This window comes from Ascidiella aspersa, chromosome 4 (assembly GCF_963924565.1).
Source record: "Ascidiella aspersa chromosome 4, kaAscAspe10.2, whole genome shotgun sequence".
Taxonomy (NCBI): Eukaryota; Metazoa; Chordata; class Ascidiacea; order Phlebobranchia; family Ascidiidae; genus Ascidiella; species Ascidiella aspersa.
The window spans coordinates 8312325-8332387 of NC_139450.1; the positions used below are offsets into that span (position 1 = coordinate 8312325).

General features: G+C 36.8%; 1 protein-coding gene across 1 annotated transcript in view; it reads right to left on the minus strand.

The window, feature by feature from the left end:
- Positions 1-20063, minus strand: part of LOC146146981 (uncharacterized) — an 84424-nt gene that overhangs the window by 11807 nt on the left and 52554 nt on the right. The window contains exons 60-86 of the mRNA XM_083387891.1: positions 19668-19770; positions 18906-19015; positions 18360-18463; positions 17674-17884; positions 15891-16020; positions 15153-15280; positions 14547-14743; positions 13286-13490; positions 12596-12856; positions 11631-11788; positions 10877-11093; positions 9579-9782; positions 8334-8464; positions 7510-7572; positions 6675-6778; positions 6321-6495; positions 5764-5891; positions 5124-5253; positions 4686-4769; positions 4050-4256; positions 3275-3382; positions 3085-3205; positions 2506-2622; positions 1980-2102; positions 1576-1730; positions 1124-1258; positions 212-359 (exon numbers count right to left, since the gene is read on the minus strand). Coding sequence (XP_083244017.1) covers positions 212-359; positions 1124-1258; positions 1576-1730; positions 1980-2102; positions 2506-2622; positions 3085-3205; positions 3275-3382; positions 4050-4256; positions 4686-4769; positions 5124-5253; positions 5764-5891; positions 6321-6495; positions 6675-6778; positions 7510-7572; positions 8334-8464; positions 9579-9782; positions 10877-11093; positions 11631-11788; positions 12596-12856; positions 13286-13490; positions 14547-14743; positions 15153-15280; positions 15891-16020; positions 17674-17884; positions 18360-18463; positions 18906-19015; positions 19668-19770 — 3957 coding nt within the window. The remainder of the gene's footprint in view (positions 1-211; positions 360-1123; positions 1259-1575; positions 1731-1979; positions 2103-2505; positions 2623-3084; positions 3206-3274; positions 3383-4049; positions 4257-4685; positions 4770-5123; positions 5254-5763; positions 5892-6320; positions 6496-6674; positions 6779-7509; positions 7573-8333; positions 8465-9578; positions 9783-10876; positions 11094-11630; positions 11789-12595; positions 12857-13285; positions 13491-14546; positions 14744-15152; positions 15281-15890; positions 16021-17673; positions 17885-18359; positions 18464-18905; positions 19016-19667; positions 19771-20063) is intronic.

Below are 20063 nucleotides of genomic sequence, written 5' to 3' on the forward strand. Positions count from 1 at the left end.
TCTTTCTTTGGTTTTTGAATTATAATAAAATTGCAACGTTGAAATATTTCAAGTTCTGCTTCAAAGATTTAAGTCCAATCATTTGGCGACCATACCTTCTGTGCATTTATGACATATGGGTTATAATAACCCTACACAACAATTTTGCGGTTCTTGTTGAAAGGCTTTATGTATCGCAAAAAAAGAAGAAAGTTGCGAATCTTCCACCAACCTTCCCACCCTAATCCCATGGGTCTTGTTTTGCGTCGGCGAAAGGAACTTCTGTCCAAACACTTTCCAGTCCCCGTACACCATCGTAGGCTCGCGAATCGAAATCCACGGAAGAGACGAGTTCGAATGGATAATCTCTTTGCTTTGCTCTGAATGATTGGTCACAATACATAAAAAGTGTGTAAGCTACAATACAAAAACATCGCAAATGTGCTGCACATCTATACTAGGCCGCGTTTCCTTCGAGTTAATCAAGTGTGTGGGTGCAAGTTAGTTCCTAATTTATTAAATATTTTTGTATGCTATACATTTGGTGGAAATGATTAAGAAAGTATTGTTAGGCAGCGCGACAAATACAGATTTTGATTGATTTGTTTAAACAAGTCATTTCGGAGTGACTTAAGTCCCAGTCTAGTCATTTAAGTCATTACAGCACTGTTATTTATGGTATAATAAAGCTGAAGATTACATTGTTTAACATGTTGAAATGTTAATTTAAGCCTTATTAGGACTACAATGCCTGAACATTTTTTTGGAATTAAACATACTAAAATACCTTTATCAAAAATGTGTTATTGTGAGCACGTCTTTTCGAAAAGATTTAAGTCCAACTTAATTTAAAAAACAACCCAAGTGTAATTAAAGTCATATGCATGAAAAATAAAAATAAGTAAGTCCTTATATTGCTAAACTCATCCGATTTGTATTTTGATTTAGCGAACAGCAAAAACAAAACCTTTTAGTAAGAAAACTGTTTTAAATGTCAGGTCAAGTTGTTTTAAAACAGTGAGGAACGACAATATGACAAATTGTGTAAACTTTGTAACAGAAATCTGCGTAAATGTTTGCATTTTTCGCCAGTCTCATAACATTGTACTTCAATATTTCCCTAGAATTCCAACAAGCAATTTACCTGGTGTAAGCAGCTGCGGTAGTTCTGAACCATTGACTTGCTTCCACGTGGTCACTACATCGTTCTGGTTGCTTAGTTTTGCCTCAAACCTGAGATCTTCCTTAAACGTTGATTTTTTCCATCGACCAGATATGTCTGTTAGAAAATGATGCCATCCAGTAACTTTTTTGAGAATTAGAATATGCGCTAGTGTGATATAACAAAAATGAGAAATGTGAAGGCTATGTTCACTTTGTTACTTTATTGCTTGAGCTTAATATAAGTGAGTTACTTTTTTTCAACTTTCGCTTGCAGAAGAAAATATATTTTTCAGTTACTAAATATCACTTTCTGTTTTAAATATCAGTTATGTTTTTTTTAAATTCAACTTATACTGAAGATCCCTTTTAGTATTTCGCAGAAAATTCAAAAAAGCATTTAGTAATACTCTTTCACAATAAAAGGATGTTTACCTGATAGCTGCGGTTTGATTTCGTACACTGTCCTGTTTGGCTTGTCGAAGTCGGTGCTGACGACAAAGAAGTTCGACTTTGGGCTGTTGTGGGGACTAGTCGTCTCAACCGACCAAACACTGAAGTTCCCCTGGTTGTAATTGTCTTTGTACGACCTGGAATGGGTCAACTTTTCTTAACTTAGGTCTTATGGCGGTGAGATTACCACCATTCTTTGCTACCACAATACAACACAAACTTTTAACATAATGTGTAGTGTTTAACAAAATGTTTTTTTAGTTAACGGCATTTTGGCTAGATTTATAATTTTTATTGGACAAAAGGCTTCTCTTGTACTTGGGTTTATTTTACTAAGAAAAGTTTATTTTACTAAGAACTAATGAAATTTATATCCGTTAATTTACCAAGTTTTTCGACCGATCTTAGCCTCCTGCACCAGTCCTTTGTAAATGCACTTGTAATCCTTGTTGGGAGGGGACTGCCCTCGACCTGAAACATCTCCAAGTGATCGGTAGTTTGGTGGACAACTTTGTAAAACAAAAACACTTTTTCAGTGGTTTGGTTTAATTGAACAATAAAAATTAGCATTTCTAGAAAGTGAAAATTATCCCAACCATCCCAATCCCTAAAGTAACCTAACAGTCATCCAATTGCCTACTTTTAACAAATAACGGATTTCTATTTAAAAAAAAAAAAAAAAATTGTTTCACAACTTGAGTTGGTAAAAAATCGATTGTGGTCATTTCGTAAAACTGAACATTTAGCAATACAAATGTTTTACCTCTACTCTACAAGTTAAGAAAAAACACGATGATTTTAGCCTAAGTGTTCAATCCATTTGTCATTTTTCCCAAAAAAAGTCATTTAAAATATGGTTCAAAGTGACTTTAGTCAACATTCGGATGTCTAATCTATCAACAAATGCCTTACATCATTTTCCAAAACCTGGATCCTTCGTACAGTTCCTCGCCGTCCTTATCGTACTCCGACTCCACCGGCCATATTTGAGCGAAATCGGGGTCGACCGTATGGCGAGCGCTTGTGTCACTAAAAAATGTAATTCGATTTTCAAGCATGAAATGTGAATAACAACATATAGTTGGCTTAAAATCAGTAAAAAATCATTTCAACTGATTTAAGGTCGTAATCAAACTGTTTTGGCTTCGAAGCAAACTTATCAGTTGTTTTATACAATATTACTATTTAAACATATTATTAGTTCTTTTCACGACCATCAGGTGGCAGCAAGAGGACAATGATATGTCATTTGTCAGATCCTATGCAAAATAAGATAAAACTTTGTGATAGTAATATGTGATATTTAAAAGTTAATTAAAAAGGGTACAAAAACTAACTATTATAAAAGCTACCAAAAACTAAACGTCTTTAAAGGATTTCGTTTAACTTTAATACGAGATGATGAATTTAGGTTGTAATTTTTTAGAAAAGCTGCAATTAAAAAAAACAAGCAAAAAAGAACCTAATAAACAAATATCCTCTATGTCTTACTTTGATACGGTCAACAGAAGCGCCTCTAGTGACGTACTTCCAGGTGCTTTTCCTATCTGACCCACGCTGAAATTTGAACCGTCGCTTGACCTTTCGACCGGCTCGTACGTTGTGAACGCCACTGGGAAAGAAAAGTCGCAGAATTGAAACAACTTTGTTGTTAGCCGGATTTGTCCATAGCGTAACTTACCTTTGGAATCTGCCGGAATTCGAATAGGCTGACTTAGAATTACTTTTCCTGCTTGTCTGTAGGTTGCCACGAATCTTGTGATGTAGTTAAGTTCTTCATACATCAGTCCTGTGGGAAAATATAAAACAATGCCATGTCGGCTGCATGAAATATTGAGCCTACCGTTCGTACATTATTTTTAGCAGGAATGTGTAGTTTATTCAAAGTAATGAAAGGTCACATGCGTGTACGATAAGGCCGTTTAGAAGGCCTACTAAACAACTTATAAAGACTCACATATAAAATTTAAAGTATTTAGACTGAAAAGTAGTGTATTTGTCTTTAAACTAGGGATGATCGATATTGGATTTCAAATTCCGATACCTATATTAGATATTTTGGACAAAAGTTATCACATCCGAACTCATACCAAATGACGTTTTTTTATGCTTAAACAGGCAAATGGATGAAATTGAAACGTTTAAAGGTATGTTTCCAGGTTAGTAGGTCAAAATTTGATTTTTAATTTGGTATCGAATCGGTACCTATAACCCCCTAGTATCGGACAACTACCGATACTACGACTTGGCATCTGGTATAGGCCGATCCAATTTTATCGGACACCCATACCCAATATTGTGTTTTCGATTTGATGCTTCTTTTCAAGCGTTTGTAAAATTCGAAGAGCATTTACAGTACCTCAAAGCGTTTGGTAATAATATACGGTATTTCTAAAATATTCTGTTGCTTACATTCCACTGAAGTTGTTTTTACACGCATTTTAATAAGGTCATACCAGGCTCTTCTGCGCAGTTTCCAAATCCAATGAAAGATTCGCCGATGTAAGAGCTCAAGACAATATCGGCTTGAATGACTTGGTTATGTAGTGCGTAGCGTGGAACGTGAAGGCAGAATCCTTCTTTGTATGTCCACACGAAGCACAATGCTTTGCCTTTTGCTTCGCAAGTTTTTTGGCAATACGGCAACGATGTCCAGACTTTTTCTGAGAATCATTGAGTGGTAAACTAAAATGGATTGTTTTCTGTGACAGGATATATGTTTTTGTTCAGGTTGTTTAATCTGGTCGTATGTCAAATGTAAATCTGAACGCCCACCTAGGAGTGTTTGCCAGTTAAGATGTTTCTCAGTAAAAATAATAAAATAAGTTTACAGGCTACAGTATATTTTAAAATCTGTTTGGATCCCCTGGAGGTTATCTTTAATATTGTTATTTTCTTGCAAGGCCTTAGTGCAAAAGGACTAACTATATTCCAACATTCGCGTGTTTAATAGAGCTATACAGATTTTTTGTATGTTATATATGCGCAGTAGTGCACACCATCAGTGATACGCATACGTCAAATACTAGCACTATAATGTGTTTTGATAGTTTTCTAGTCCAGAATGATGGTAATTTGATCGCGAAGCATACCAGGTGTCCAATATTCATCCCCACTTTGGAACACTAGTTCAGCTCCTGCTAGTATGCATAATGCGGTGTCGGAACCGGGAGTTCCTGGAAAATATACAAGCAAGTTAAATATAGTGTATTGTGATGGATTTTGATCCTGAAAAAAATTCTTGGTGGTCTATATTTATATGTTTTCTATTTCATCCGCGTTGGAATCTCAAATCATTGTGGTGTGTCGTTTGTGAGGATATAAAAAAAATAATTGATGTTAACTAAAAAGATTGAAGTTTTACCACAATTATAGTTAGATACCAATTCGTTTCGGTAATAGGTTTACGGTTTTCAAAAGTCATTTTCGTTTGACAAAGAGCTTGAGTTTGACTCAATTCATTTAACCATGACATAAGTAGGGTGAAATCGTTTAAAACAGCTGTGACACATCAATATAACTGTTCCTACCTGTAGCATGAACTGAAATGGCGTCTGGGCCACCGCACGTTTGCATGTGGTCTGCCTGACACTTGTTAACGCAAAAAGCTTCGTTTGTGTTGCCATTGCGCCCGAAAGTTGTACTACATCTGCACGTTTCCTGTGTTGCAAAAACGTTAGGTTTAAGCTTGATATACATAAGTTTACTATTAGGCTAAGTGAGGTGTGCCGCGATAGGCATGACTAGGTCTGATTTTTGTAATCTTACTGTATATTTTAATGAAAACGTGAATTTGCATTTGTTGTGTAGAGATTATTATACAACGTTCTGTTAAATCAACAAAAAGTTATAACGACATTTTGTATTAGTATATCTCGGTTGTTAGGTTGTTCGTTTTATGCCATTTTATCTCCAATATTTGAAGTTTGGAAGAGGGTATAAGAAACCAACACAGATCACACAAATATCCTGGAACAAAGTGCGATATTTATTTGTTTGAATTTTCTAATATGTAATACGTCGTTTACTGTTTCGTTTGATAGAGCGAGTTCTTTGTCTGAATTAAATCATAGACTTTAACCACAGCAAAGCGCATAGGCACCGAATAGATTTTGTTGCTGTCTTAGTTGTTTACTAAGGCTACAATAAAATCAAGTTATTACATTGTACCTGCAATCCCGCGTATGGATAACCTTTCCTGGAGCAAGCCTCAATGCACGAATCGATCGTTGCATTACCTTCCATTGCGACGAAGTTAAATTCTGTGTGGCCGGACTCGGGGTAACATCCAAGATAAGCTACAAACAAATCAGACATTAAACCACAGAAAACGATAACGTTTGCAATTTAGAATGATAACGTTTCCAATTCCGTGTAGGGCCTGCTAGTAAGTTCCCGACGCCTAGTTTTATTTTGGTTACGACCTCGTTCAAATAAATAGGCATCGAGAAAAAGCCTTGTTTTACAGAAAATTGCTATAAGTGAAATGTTGAAAATTTCCCTTTCTTTTGAAGACTTTTTATGGACCTCCCTTAGGATCCGTGGACCCCTGGTTTCGACCAACTGCTATTTAACAATAAAAATGTATTTAAAAAAAAAACTTTAAAAGACAGAAATTATTACAAACACTAGTTTGTTTGTTCCAAAAGTAACCCTCTTAAGAATGCCTCGCTACATCGACATTTTTCACATCGAATCCTGTAAATTAAGATATGCTAGCAACTAACTTCGCAACATGGAGCCAACGGTGCACGTCTTCATCTCGGTAAAAGCCCCTGGCGAGCTTTCAAGGTTAATCTCCGTCAGAAGGTCGTTTTTGTGCACGTGGAAACAACGCTCGTTCGCTAGTCCCGCGATCGCGAAACTCCAGCCCAAGCAATCGCCGCTCAACTGACAGAACAACTGGACGAAAAACGATATGCTGTTAAATTAGGGAGTTGAACCATTTGACTTTTCCGGTTTCGGTTCGCAGCAATTAAGAAGTTCCTGTTCATCTCCGGTTCGACTAAATCTTTTTTTATTGAATCTTTTTTTTAATTTCGACCATGGAAACGTGTTTTTTATCAATGCTTGTTTCTGACCTTGCAATTTTCAAAATCTGGGTCTCCAAGGTCGTTGAAGGTCGCCACAGGCGTTCCGCGGATTATGACGTCACGCATTGAGAAGCACGCCAACCAGTGGAGATCTGAATTAAGTGAAGTTGAAAGTAGAATAAGTTTCTTACAGAACGATAAAAAACGCATGCCTTTTTAAAGATGGAGTTACAAAGTTACGTCATAATGGAACGTATAAAACAGTGGTTCTCAACCGCCGGTGCTGGTCCGCGTCAACTTTTCTGCCGGTCCGCCAAATATATTACAATTTTATATCTCAATTGCAAAATGCAGCATGTTGAATGCTTGCCCATCAAATTGAAAACTTCGCCCGTTCCGCAATTTGCAGGATTGTGACGTAATATAGAGTTAATGGTACTTTGGACTTTATCGTACGTCACAATGCTGCAAGTGTTGTGCCCATCTGTTTAAAAGTAGGCTACAACTGGTTTTACTTTAAGACCAGTTATATGTCAAAAACTTCAATAGAACCACTTATAACACGTATGATATCAAAAAGACATCGTTAAATTGCTCATTACATTGAAATTTCCATTTTTTGCTTTTAAGTGGCATACTTTTGTCGTAACTACATTTTGGGTTGATTTTCATTTTTAAAGGTCAACCGGTCCGCAAAATTTGTTTTGAAATTTTACCGGTCCGTATGCTAAAAAGGTTGAGAACCACTGGTCTACAACTTTAAAGCCAGGAATCTTGCGAAAACCGACGTTTTGTTTGTTCTACCGGTAGTGCACAAATATAAGGGATATGACTGATGGCCTGGTAAAATAACATTATTTATATAAAAATCAAACGAATTTACCTCCAGCGGTTTCAAAGCTGTCTTCATAATCCAGGTCAGGTCCAATACTACAGGAGGTTTGGTCTTGAAACAAAACAAACATTTCTGTTTCTCGGAGTCAGTTTATTTAACCTTTTATATGCCAAAGAACACTTTAGGTATTAATATTTTTGGGAAAAAACAGAATAAAAGTTTAAAAATAATAATAATACATCAAAACAAACAACACACCCGAAATTTATTAACTTTCAGTTTTTCTTTGTCTGTTTGAATCAGCATAGAACCGATTTTCGGGCTGTATTGCAATCCTATTATTACGCAGCGAGTCGCATTATCACATACCAACAAATTAGGCAAATCACATCAGAAAACCTAAACTGGTGATAGCGGGACTAGTTTAATCAAAGCTGGTAAGCTAGTTAAGTTAATTAGGTTAAAGCAGTGATTTTCGTTCGGTGTTCCGTGGAACATAAATTTCTAGCGGGAAACACCTATATTTTACGGAAGACTATAGTGTTCCGCCGAACACTGGTTAAAAATCAATGCTCTAAGATAATCTTGGTGTTTTTTTATTGTTGTGGTAAACTGGTTTGGAACTATTTTTATTTGTAGCTGTTTTTCGCAAAACACGTTTGACAGTAATTACTGCGTCAAAACTGTTTTAACTCTGTACTAAAATCAACAGGCCAACTAAAAATATATCTCAGCCTATAGTTTAAAACCTAGCATATACTGTGGTTGTATCTTCGTGGCAAAACGAACAAGCGACACAGAACCAGTGTAATTAACGTACAAGTGTGAACTGGTATTTAAGTAAATCACTTGTAGCTGACTGCCCCCCGTACCTGTGCCATTCTTGATGGAATACATCGGCTCAGTCCTCGACACAGCAAAGAAGTGTAAGGGAACGACTTGACACTTTGACGAATAGCTGGCCGCGTGCAACGCTAGCTGCTCAATTGAGGCAAAGTTTTCGCTAAAAATAACACAATAAACGGGTGAGCCTTAAATATAAAAAGTTTTTGTGTCAGCCATAGACTGCTGTATTTCTAATTAGTGCTTTCTAAACGTGAGAGAAACACACTGCAGGAAAAGACCAAGTTTATCTTGTTTTATTGTTAATGTAAGGTTTATTTTGTGTTTCACGACATCGAACGCTAAGCCTAGGATATTTAAAGCAGGGAGTCGAACCGTTTGACTTTTCCGGTTCAGGTTCGGTTCGGGTTCAAGGATTTTTTCGGAATTCGGTTCAGTTCCGGGTTTGGTTTTGAGCATTTTAAAAGTTCCGGTTCAGCTCCGGTTTCGGTTTTGAGCAATTTAAAAGTTCCGGTTCAGCTCCGGTTCGAACATCATTATTTCAAAACCGGTTCATAAAGTTCCGGTTCCGATACAATATAAGTTGCGTAAATGTAGAGAAATGTTTGAATTGTAGGCCTAAGTCATTTATTCTAAGTTGCGTGACGTATTAAAAACCAGCAACTCATTTAAAATATCTGAAAATAAAAAATAATCGTTTTATTTTATTAATATTCATATTTTTTTTGTAAATTTCGAACATGGTATAACTTGACGCGGTAAAATACAAGCTGTGACGTCATGCTGGAGTGAACCGCTTTTTTGACAGGTTTGGGTTCGGTTAAGGTTCAGATTAATTTAAAATATTCGGTTCAGTTCCGGTTCGGCTCCTTAAAATCGTTCAAAAAACGGTTCAGGTACGGTTACGGTTCGGACAAAATTGACCAAAAACCGGTTCATAAAGGGGTTCGGTTCCGGTTCGACTCCCTGATTTAAAGTTGCATGCTTTAAGGTCTGTTTATGACGTACCTTTGAGACGTCAAATTGTTATGCGTTATCTTAAGAAATACATTTCATTTTTACTTCTAAAAGCAAAAGCTGAAAATGTGTTGGTAATTGTTAAAAATTTTCAAAATTGAAACAAAATAAGGCTTTATCATGGTTTTAAAAAAGTTGAAGTAAAACGGGTAAACAAATAACTCTTTATTAAACAATATAGAAACAGACGAATGCTTTGAATTTTTTCTCAAAAAATGTTTCTACATACTATCCCTCGAAATAATAACGACTCTTACCTTCTGACTGTAGTGAGGAAATCTTTATGTAGGCAAGCCATACTGTCGAGGTCTAGCTTCTCTCCATAGGGAAGCACGAAATCCGACAAAACCTTGTAATCATCTGGGCATACAACCCTCCAGATGGCAAATGGATCCTTCCAAGTCGAACTAAACTGCTCCGCTTTTATCGGTTCGGCAGTTGCTCTTGAATTTCCCTCAGACCTGGTGAACCATATTGTTGTTTGATGTAGACAGGTTGGAAATTTCGTTCGTAATCTATTGCCCACTAAAGGATTGCTAAAAATGCACTATTTTGTAAGGAAATTTTTCATGTAGGCATATGAGCAAATTTGGTGGTTGATCATATTTTTGTCCTATGTTGTTGTTTCGCGTATGGCTCAACCCAACAGTGTTACCTACATTTATTTATGCATTGATTTAACAATTATGTCTCCCATTATATGCTTCAACATAATGTATATATATGCTTCAACATAAAACAACATATAATCATGCTTTGTTGCTAAACTACCAGTCACTTAGTTTATTAAGGTATAGTTCGTCAGATACTCAACTGTGAATAGTACTGTGCAAAACGCGTTATAGTAATGTTCACATCATTCTGCTTTATTCTAGTGTCATAGCCAATTTCCATACTATTAATTAGTTAAACAACCAATGGTAAAAGTATGCCGGGATCTTCGATTCAGGCCAGAAACGGCATTTCTGTGAAATAATTTTTGCAGGTACGCCGTACCGATAAAGCAAATTCGTTTTATACCAAGCCATTCCACCAGTTTCCTAAATTTGTTTAAACTACGATTTTAGTTGTATATTTGTTATGACGTAACTTTGTGACGTCGTCTCTGAAAGTTTTCATGGAATTTATTTTACTTTCATCTCTCGTGACAGGGCTACGGAGTCGGACTCGGGACTCGAGGAGCCGGTTTGTTTTGCTGGAGTCGGACTCGGGACTGTAGTAAGACTACGTAAAATTACCCGATTCCCGAGTCCGACGTGCGCATTCACAGTAGGCCTACCAATTTTTAAAACTAATATGAAATTTGTAATGGTGGAATATTTCCAACCATGTATTGTGAGTGAATAAATTATACGACACCCCTACAAGTGGATTGATAAATATCCACGTTATTTTAGTTACGTAAATTAGCGAAATACAGGCTGTAGCGTCAGGGACGTACTCGGGACTCGACGAAATCGCACATTTGACCGGAGTCGGACTTGGGACTCGGGTTATTTTTAACCGACTCCGCAGCCCTGTCTTGTTGACAACTGACATTCTTTATACAGCTTACTTAACAACGTAGGAAGGCCCGTCGTATTCCGTTCCAATGGTCACAACTTGTCCAATGCGCTTAAAGCCATCTTGCGTTGTGCGCGGTTGCCAGAAAGAGTAAGTGAAGTCGGTAAAAGACGGGACGACAATCTCCTCGTTTTTTTCCATGTCCTTAGTCTTCCTCAGGTAAAAACTTCGGTTCTCCGTGTTTTTCAGCAGGAATGTGTCACCCTTTTCTGTGTACGTATAAGTCAAGAATAAAAACATACATATACATAAGGGGAAAAACTTAACGACAAAAAATGGAGGCAATATAAATATTATAGTTAAATGCAAATATACAGCTGAAGTTAGTCATGGTAGTTACTTTCCTCAATTTGATGGAGTTTCTAAGATAAATCGTCTTATTTTTAAAACTTTTTCGACGACCAATGAATTTAGACGATTACTAATATATAATTATTATTTACTGACCTGGTCCTTATTGAAAAAAATATTTAACTTTTTTTGCAAGACGTTACAAATCAAGGTTATAAAGTGACGACATAAATCAAGTGGCGTACAAAGTGTTTAGTCAGTGTGCGATTGTCAACTAAAACTATGTCGAAATACTTTTGTGTTATTTCGGTATTAATATGATGCAAAATAAACATTTATTTGAAAACAGATCAATACATATGCTAGGCATAGGTATATCTGCGATTTCTCGTGTTTACGTAAGCTGATCAAAACGATTAGAGTTAATTAGACCTATACAAATATATGCGACTTACTCTCTTGATAAGGTTTGATCGCTGAGAAGTTTTTTTCCGGTCTTTCGGCATGATCGGCTCCCTTGAAGAAGCCGAAACTGTAGTTGTTTTTAAGGTATGCTTCAGGTACCTCGATAGGCCACAATGACGCCCGTCCGTATTCTGACGTGTTCACGTACCTTAACAACCGTAGAACTTTATTGTAACCTTTTATTTTATAAATAATATGTCGAAAAGATGTGTTCCTGAAAGATGTGATTTTCACTCAAGTTTGTAAAATGGCATTTGTACTTTTGGTATTGTAAAAAACCCAATTTTAGCCAGTTTGTCAAATCAAACAAATATAAATCAACAAAAACAGACTGAGAAGAATAACAATCTTCGCTGGTTGTTGTGATCCAGGGCAACATTGTTAAAAAACACAATTTTGGCCAATTCGTTACACTCAAGCAGTGCTTTTTATTTATTTTTCCTCCTGGCGCACCTGTAGACCTCTAAAAACCTGCCGGTGCACCTGGCGAGCGAAGCAGGTTCCAATTTTTTTGTCAGACCGGTATTTATTTTGAAATACAATTTTGTAGTTAATAGGCTTCATCGTTGCTTTACCTTTAAATAACTTTGGGATGAATTAGCTAAACCGAAAAAGAAAGAAAATTTGATAAGACCGTAACTTTTATATTTAGTATATTTTATCCACTTGCCCCAGGCGCAATATACCTCCCAGTTTCTACTTCAGACGGTTACTTAATTGTAAAACATTCAATTGTTTTCAACTCACTCGTGGTAACAATGACTTACCACAGCTGATGACTTTAGACAGCATGTCAACATCTTTTTCCGACAACTCCAAAAAATTTAAGTCATTTAACCCATTTAGTAAAAAACTAACTTAACCCAGCGGGCAGCTGGTGAGTAGCCTACCGTCAAATCAATTCGTGTCTTGTGAGAGGGAACTAAAGACACTTCAGTGATTTAACATGCCTTACCAGAGCGGGTGTTGAGCAACTGGTGCAGGTACAACGAAGTCGTCCAGCACGCATTTGTAGTTTCTCTTCTTCAACATGACGCTCTTGGCTAAGGAGCTGGCCTGGGTGGGAGCGGGAACGGCCAGGTCACCCAGGGCCTTGTATCCGGTCGGACACTTGATGTGCCAGAGAGACGTGTTGGCGATATCGTTGTTGGGAAAGTCCCCGATCGACCAGTAGCTTGAAATGTGCGGAGTTGCAAGCGCGTTGCCCAGTTTTGACCTGGCGATAAATTTAGGACGGAAATCAGTCGGTTTGTCGTTTTCTGTTTTTGCTGAGAAAACTTAAATTTACTATTACGAAACACGACACAATAAAATTTTATTTGTAGCTTTACTTGAACAAAAAAAAGACAGTTTTTCGAGCCTTTATTCGCCTTTTTAAAGAAATATACAACATTTGCCCTCTTCACATGTTTTAATTTTATTTTTCAAACATCTACTTCTAAAAATTGCATCAACCATCGTTTGTAAATGTGTTTCTTTGCCGTTATGACAATCATTGATTACATTATCAATACATTTGTATATATTTTTTTTAATATTACAAAAATAAAAACAATTCGAGTGCGGGATTTCCCACCAAACGACAGTCTCCCAAACCAATTCAGCTAGGATCATGATATAGTGCACCGCGTCCTCAGCATTTTACCTCGCCATAACAGCTTGCGATGAATGTGGTTCGTTCAGGCCTTTAACGGCGGTGTGTCCGATCACAAAGTACTCGCCACTCTTGTCGATCGGTTCCCAAGCACTAACCGGGTTGGCCTTGTTGTTCCAAGTGAAAGTATTCCGCCAAGGCCAATTAGTTCGCAGCTCCAACTGCGCCCCGGAGTCTTTGTTCGTAAATAATTCGTCTGCAGAAAATGGTGTTAGTTGTACTGGTTCCTAGAGCAGTGGTTCTCAACCGTGGTGCCGCTGCACTAGGTGCCTTTTTAACGCATAAGGGTATCGAGAGATATTTTAAATTCTTTAGGATTTAATTTTTTGCTTTATTTGGTAATATTTTGTGTACGATAGAAGTGCCGAAAATTAAAAGGTTTTTCAACCTTGTTTCACAGTTAATGTGCTGTTTCAATCTCGTTTATTGTAACGTTACAGTTAATCACTCAGCAAAAATACGAGCAAGTGTGCCGCGAACTATTTAAAATTTTTGTAGAGTGCCGCTAGCCAAAAAAGGTTGTGAACCACTGACCTATATAAACATATGTTGTATTTTGTTCGTAAATAGCTTTTCTACAAAAAATATTTTTAGTTGTACGAATTTGAAAGATAATAAACACAAAGAGTTGGGCTTCTTGGTTATGTTTTGCGAAAAAAAATCAAAAAAAAAAAGTTTTATGTTACAGAACTTATTACTATACACATTTTTTGTCTGTAGTCCCTTTTTGGATGATTGGAGAACGCAGTAGGACACGATGCTTCTGTGTGTGTGTGGATTTGCTCCTTACCAATGTAAACATGTCAAGTCGGATGCTTAATGACTTAACTTAAATGTACTTAAGTCACTGTTTTGGAAACACTTGAATGACTTAGGACTTTTGACCTAAATGACTTGACTTGACAGGACTTGAAGTAGATTGTAGTCATTTTTTCAAATAACAGAGGTTAAGATTAAGTGATTTCATTAAATACTTTTAACAATATTTGTCTTATTGTTTTTACGTAAAACGATTTGCACATTGCATTTTTAATTTAGCTATTGCTTGTATTATTATTCGGACGAATAGTAGTGGTTTACCGTTTTATTGATATGTCAACGACTGAATTTCGAGTTGACTTGCTCTCATTTTGGCCTGAATGTGGCTTGGCTTAAGCAACTTATGCCTTGAACTGGAACTTGACTTATTTGTGTTCAAAATACATGTCCTGAACTTTCATAATATCGAAAACTTGTTTGAAAAAAAACAAACCATCGGCTGGATTAGGTCTTGGACACGGTGCGCTGTCTTTTACACCGACGTCGTAAGGAGGTCTCAGATAATGAACTTCGGGTGTTTTCGACTCGAGATAAGGAGTGGCCACCCAGTGGTGAAACGACGCTTCACTTTCTTTGCATTTCTTCACCTTCCACAAATGAATCCCGTCCGTTCCCATCGACGAGTCGTACCTTGGAACGCCGAGTATAGTTTTTAGGTAAACATACAGCCATTTTTGTACATAAAATTACTGTTATTTTTGCGCAAAAACATACTGTTATTTTAAGTAATGTAAAAGCAAGACAAAAAAGTATAAAACGCAACAAAATTGCTTTTAACAGTTTTGAGCTTAATGGTTAAAAGTTTTAGTTAGACGTAAAGCTCATACAAAAGTATGTATCATTTTGAACGTTTCGAATATCTCTTTGTTCATTTATTTTTAACATGGTGAGAATGCACTGATTCTAAATACTTCTAAGGACAATGCACGAAAGAAGAAAACAAGGAGAAATTTTATTCTACATTGATTTATGGGATTTTAATCCGTGTCTGCTTGATAACATTTACAAAAACGTATTTTGAGTAATCCTTCAATCTTACCAGATGGGTTTATCCAGGTGTCCCTTGTAGAGAAACTCGTTATGGATGCACGCATGCTCGTTTAGTTTCGGTGGTTGATAATCGGTCATCTTTACAACATCACTCAGTGCGTTGTAGCCAGGCGCACACTAAGTAAAAACTTGTGTAAGGATGATACATTACGCTTAAAGGCGGCAAAACTTCCAAAGGTTTACAAAATTGACACCTTTGTGAATGTTGAAAATAGATCAAAATCGAAATGAATTTTATATCGACGCCAGCACATTCAACCATAAATATAGTAAGAATATCAAAGCCCCTCTAGTAGGTAGCACTTAAATCTAAATGTAGATAGCACAAAGGTTTCGAACGTGAATAAAGATGTGCCGGTATACAAAATGTTCAAAATGTTACTTAGTCCTTTATGGGATTTGATATTCTTACTGCGTCTAACTAAAACCTTTAACCATTATGCTTATAGGTTAAACGTTTAATGTTCATTTACCGTTTGACTATTTTCTAATACAGAACAATAACCACCATACCATACATAGGTATAAGGGCATAAAATAAAATAATGACATGGGCCAAAAAAAGGAAGTATGTAAGCAAAAAACACATTTACTCTAATTAAATGACAATGTTTAAATAAAACCTCAAAACAAAATTCTCTTTATTCTTATGAAAACAAACCCTTTGCGTTACTTCAACAAACGAATACAAAGTTCAGTAAATATGCCTGAACGCTCTGTGGCCCACCTCCAGCCTCCAGAAAGTGTAGTTGACGAGTTGTGTTTGGTCGTGGAGTCCGTGATGATGAGGCGCCCCGATCACTTTACCAATGAGCTCAGCTCCAACCGGTTCAGTCAGACCCTTTCCTTGAATGTTTCTATCAACACATACCAACAAACGTTGTCTCATAGCCCATATATGTATGTGGGTAACATTAAGCAAACGAATCACCTGTTAAGCGTTAGGGAAGGGTTCGGCAACCTTTTTCTAATCGCGGGCAAATCAAACTCAGAACGTTCTCGACTGTTTGAAATTACTTTCCACTCACAACATGTTTCAGAAACATGTGTCCAGGGCTGCGGAGTCGGTTAAAAAGAACCCGAGTCCGACTCCGGCCAAAAAAATAAACCCGAGTCCAGTGTCCGACTCCGGTCAAATGTGCGATTTTGTCGAGACCCGAGTTCGGCCCAGACTCTACAGCCTGTATTTCGCTAATTTACGTAACTAAAGTAACGTGGATATTCAGAAATACACTTATAGGGGTGTCATATAATTCATTCACTCACAATACATGGTTGGAAAATCTTCCACCATATGCTATTCCACTTTTACAATTTTCCAGTTGGCTGCCATTAGCTTTGAAATTTGGCACTTGGCATGTCGGACTCGGGACTCGGGTAGTTTTACGTGGTCTTACTCGAGTCCCGAGTCCAACTCCAGCAAAACAAACCGACACCCCGAGTCCCGAGTCCGACTCCGCAGCCCTGCATGTGTCAAACTATATGAGGACCTTTTTTATGTAATTGAAAATGAGTTAGTTAGGCTATACTCAAGAAGTGAGCAACGTACAAAGCGTACGTAAAAAGGGGCTTGTTTAGTTTTTAGAGTAGTGACACATTGGGTGCACGAATAATTTTCCCTTATTTTCAAAGCAACACGCCGCCTTTGGTCTGAACATTGCCTTCAAACGCAAATATATTTGCAAAGCAATTCGCTCTAAGCGCGAATATTAGTTCATTTCCGTTTGGTTAGTGGTTAAAAACATTGGCGTGACCTTGTGACGAGTTGTAAAAGAGGTAGCGGCCGGATGTTTTACATTGGCGGGGCCGTTAGTTGCCGACCCCTGTTCTAGGTGTTTATGGTTTAGTTGGTTCTTGTTTTTTCTAAGGTAGATCCATGGCCTCAAAGGTTGAGAAAACTTTATATTACAGCTTATGTCAATGATTTTCAGCAGGGAGTCGAACCGGAACCGAACCGGAACTTTATGAACCGGTTTTGGGTCAATTTTTTCCAAACCGTAACCGAACCTGAACCGGGTTTTGTAAGATGTTAAGGTGCCGAACCGGAACTGAACCGAATATATTTTAAAAGAACCTGAACCTTAACCGAACCCGAACCTGTAAATAAAAGCGGTTCGCTCCTGCACGACGTCACAGCTTCTATTTTACAGAGTCAAGTTACGCCATATTCGAAATTTTATGGAAAAATATGAATATTGACTGAAAAAATTGTTTATTTTTTAGATATTTCAATAATGAGTTGCTGTTTTTTTAATAAGTCACGGAACTTAGATTAAATTACTTACAATTCAATTATTCTCTACATTTATCGACTCACGTTTTGAGATTTAACGCAAATTATATTTTATCTGAACCGGAACTTTATGAACCGGTTTTGAAATAATGATGTTCGAACCGGAGCTGAACCGGAACTTTTAAATTCCTCCGAACCGAAACCGCAACTGAACCGGATTCCGAAAAAATCCGGATTAGGTTAAAAACTGTACACCAGTGTAAATAAAAAAACTAACCTAAACGCTGCCAGTCGGTCGGTGTACTGTTCAACCAGTGAAACCTGCTGAGGTCCGTTGACCCAAGGCTTGGGCAGTTCGCTTGAGATGAAATACAGTGAGGGGCTGTCTTTTGTCTTCATGTTTAGTGTTTTTCTCGGCGGGTTGTGACTGTCGTGCACTTGCATGACGGTAAATTGGCTCGAATTGTACAGCAGTCTTCCTCGTTTATCTAGGCGTTTACACAAGAGAATAGTCAATGATGTAATCTGCTTTTTAAAAACATTTTTCGAAACTAACGAGAGCAATAGTTCGAATGATGTTTCATTGATTTTAAAATAACATGCAACCCTTTTAATTAAATGTGCAAAAATATAAATTGTGTTTTGGTAAGACGTGTCATACGAAAGAGTGTTATCTTTAAATTTATCAGAACATTTAAAATAACTGGTAACACCTGAGCGAAACATAGCCTATACTTTTTTTCTTGTGCTGTAAACTATTGTTTAAATATCTATACGGAACACGGCCTACTAACGAGTATAGTACAATGTTTAGTTTGATATCAACTTTAACGTCATTCTATCAACAAATTTATAAGTACATGTGATTAGCACAATCGTAGTATTATCAGCTGTCCCCCGAAAGTGCAACTGTTTTTTAAATGCAAAATTGGTATTGATTTGTATTATAATATGCCCAGTTACCTGGCTTCATTTCCTTTAATGTTACAATTGAATTGGTGTTGTCCCCCACTGTGAATGTGTTGTCCGACCCAATCGTCTGAATCTTCTGGTTGTTTGGCAAAGTCCTATTGGCAGATTAGAAAAACACGGAGATTATAGATAAGGAGGTATTATAATCCAGTGTTTCTTAGTACATGAGTTTCGATCCAAAATATGGTCGACGTTTGATATGGTTGGGTCGCCGACAGCAGTAGTTCATATAGAGAGATTTATTAAGATTAGTCCTGAGCACGACTTCTTCAAATTCGAAAAGACTACTAACGCATTTAAAGACATGACTCATATTGATGAAATTTGCATTTGTTTAGTGCTTTGGTTTTATTGTACTTTGTTAACTTTAAGCTTACAATAGGTTCAGTGAAGATATTGGATCGCCAAATATTCTATGTTATACTTACGCTTGATATTTATGTCGCTGCGAAAAAAATGTTAACAAACACTGTTATAATCCAATAAATTGTATAACAAAAAAATTAAACCAGCTTTCCACATACATTGTAAACTCACCACGATCGGTTGAAAGCAGAAGGGGCAACAAAGGACTGGTGCACGCATCGGTGTGTATCTTTCATATGGACCTCGCTAACGTAACGCGGTACAACAACATCGCCTAGGAACTGGGAAGTATTAAATACTTCTTTATTTAGATGCTGACATATACCACACCTTCTAAAAGCTGCTTACATCTTTTTACTGATGTATATAATAAAGGGCAATTGAAGATTGGGAATTAGCATGTTTTGATTTTTTTCGAACTAGCTGCGTTGATAATGGCAAGCAGTGCCAGTCAGTCCACCAACTACTTGCCGGTAAGCCAGGAGCAGTGAAATTGCAAACTTGACTTAAAACAATGTTTTAAGGCTGCAGAATACGATAGATTCCTATACACTGGTAAATTAAAAAGACAACTTACGTAGTTTACCACAAACGCTTGACCAAATACTAACTATAATTTTGGGATAACCACTTGTCTTGTAATGTACGCTTCTGTGACATTCGTTAAATTCACACTTAAAGTTTACTCACAATTTACTAATTAAATGTTACGTTTTCCAAATTCGTAATATATTTCGATAATTGGTTAAACTTATAAGTTGTGATAATTTCAGTACTTGTGATCTTGAAGTACCGGTACCGGTAATAAAATCATTGTAATTAATTGCCTTTTTTCTCGCATGACTCCAAATTCTAATCAAATATGTCGTTCAATTCTTTATTCTTGACCATGGTTTGTTGCCAAACAACAACCATTGCACAATTAATTCTTACCTCGTAGTCTTTTGGGCAGGTGAATCTCCATACAGTTCCATTTTCCCCGCTGTAAATTTGTCGGGCTGCCGTCGGTTCTATTAGGGGTTTTCCTCTAATTTCTCTAAAACAAGAATATACTTCATTTACTTCAAGATGTCTAATGACGACAGGAACAAGTTGTTAAAAGTGTAAAACAATTTTTAGCATATTTTAGTTTTCACAGATGACAGCCTGCAATATTTCATATTAAATAATTTTACCAAAACTTCTTATCAATAATTAAAAAGAAAAAAAATCATAGAAAACAAGTTGACAGCACTGAATTCCACGCACAGCTGTAGTACAAAATAAAAAATTTATTACATTTTCTCGTTTATTAAAATTTAAAGTGGTCCTGGACAACAGATATGACTT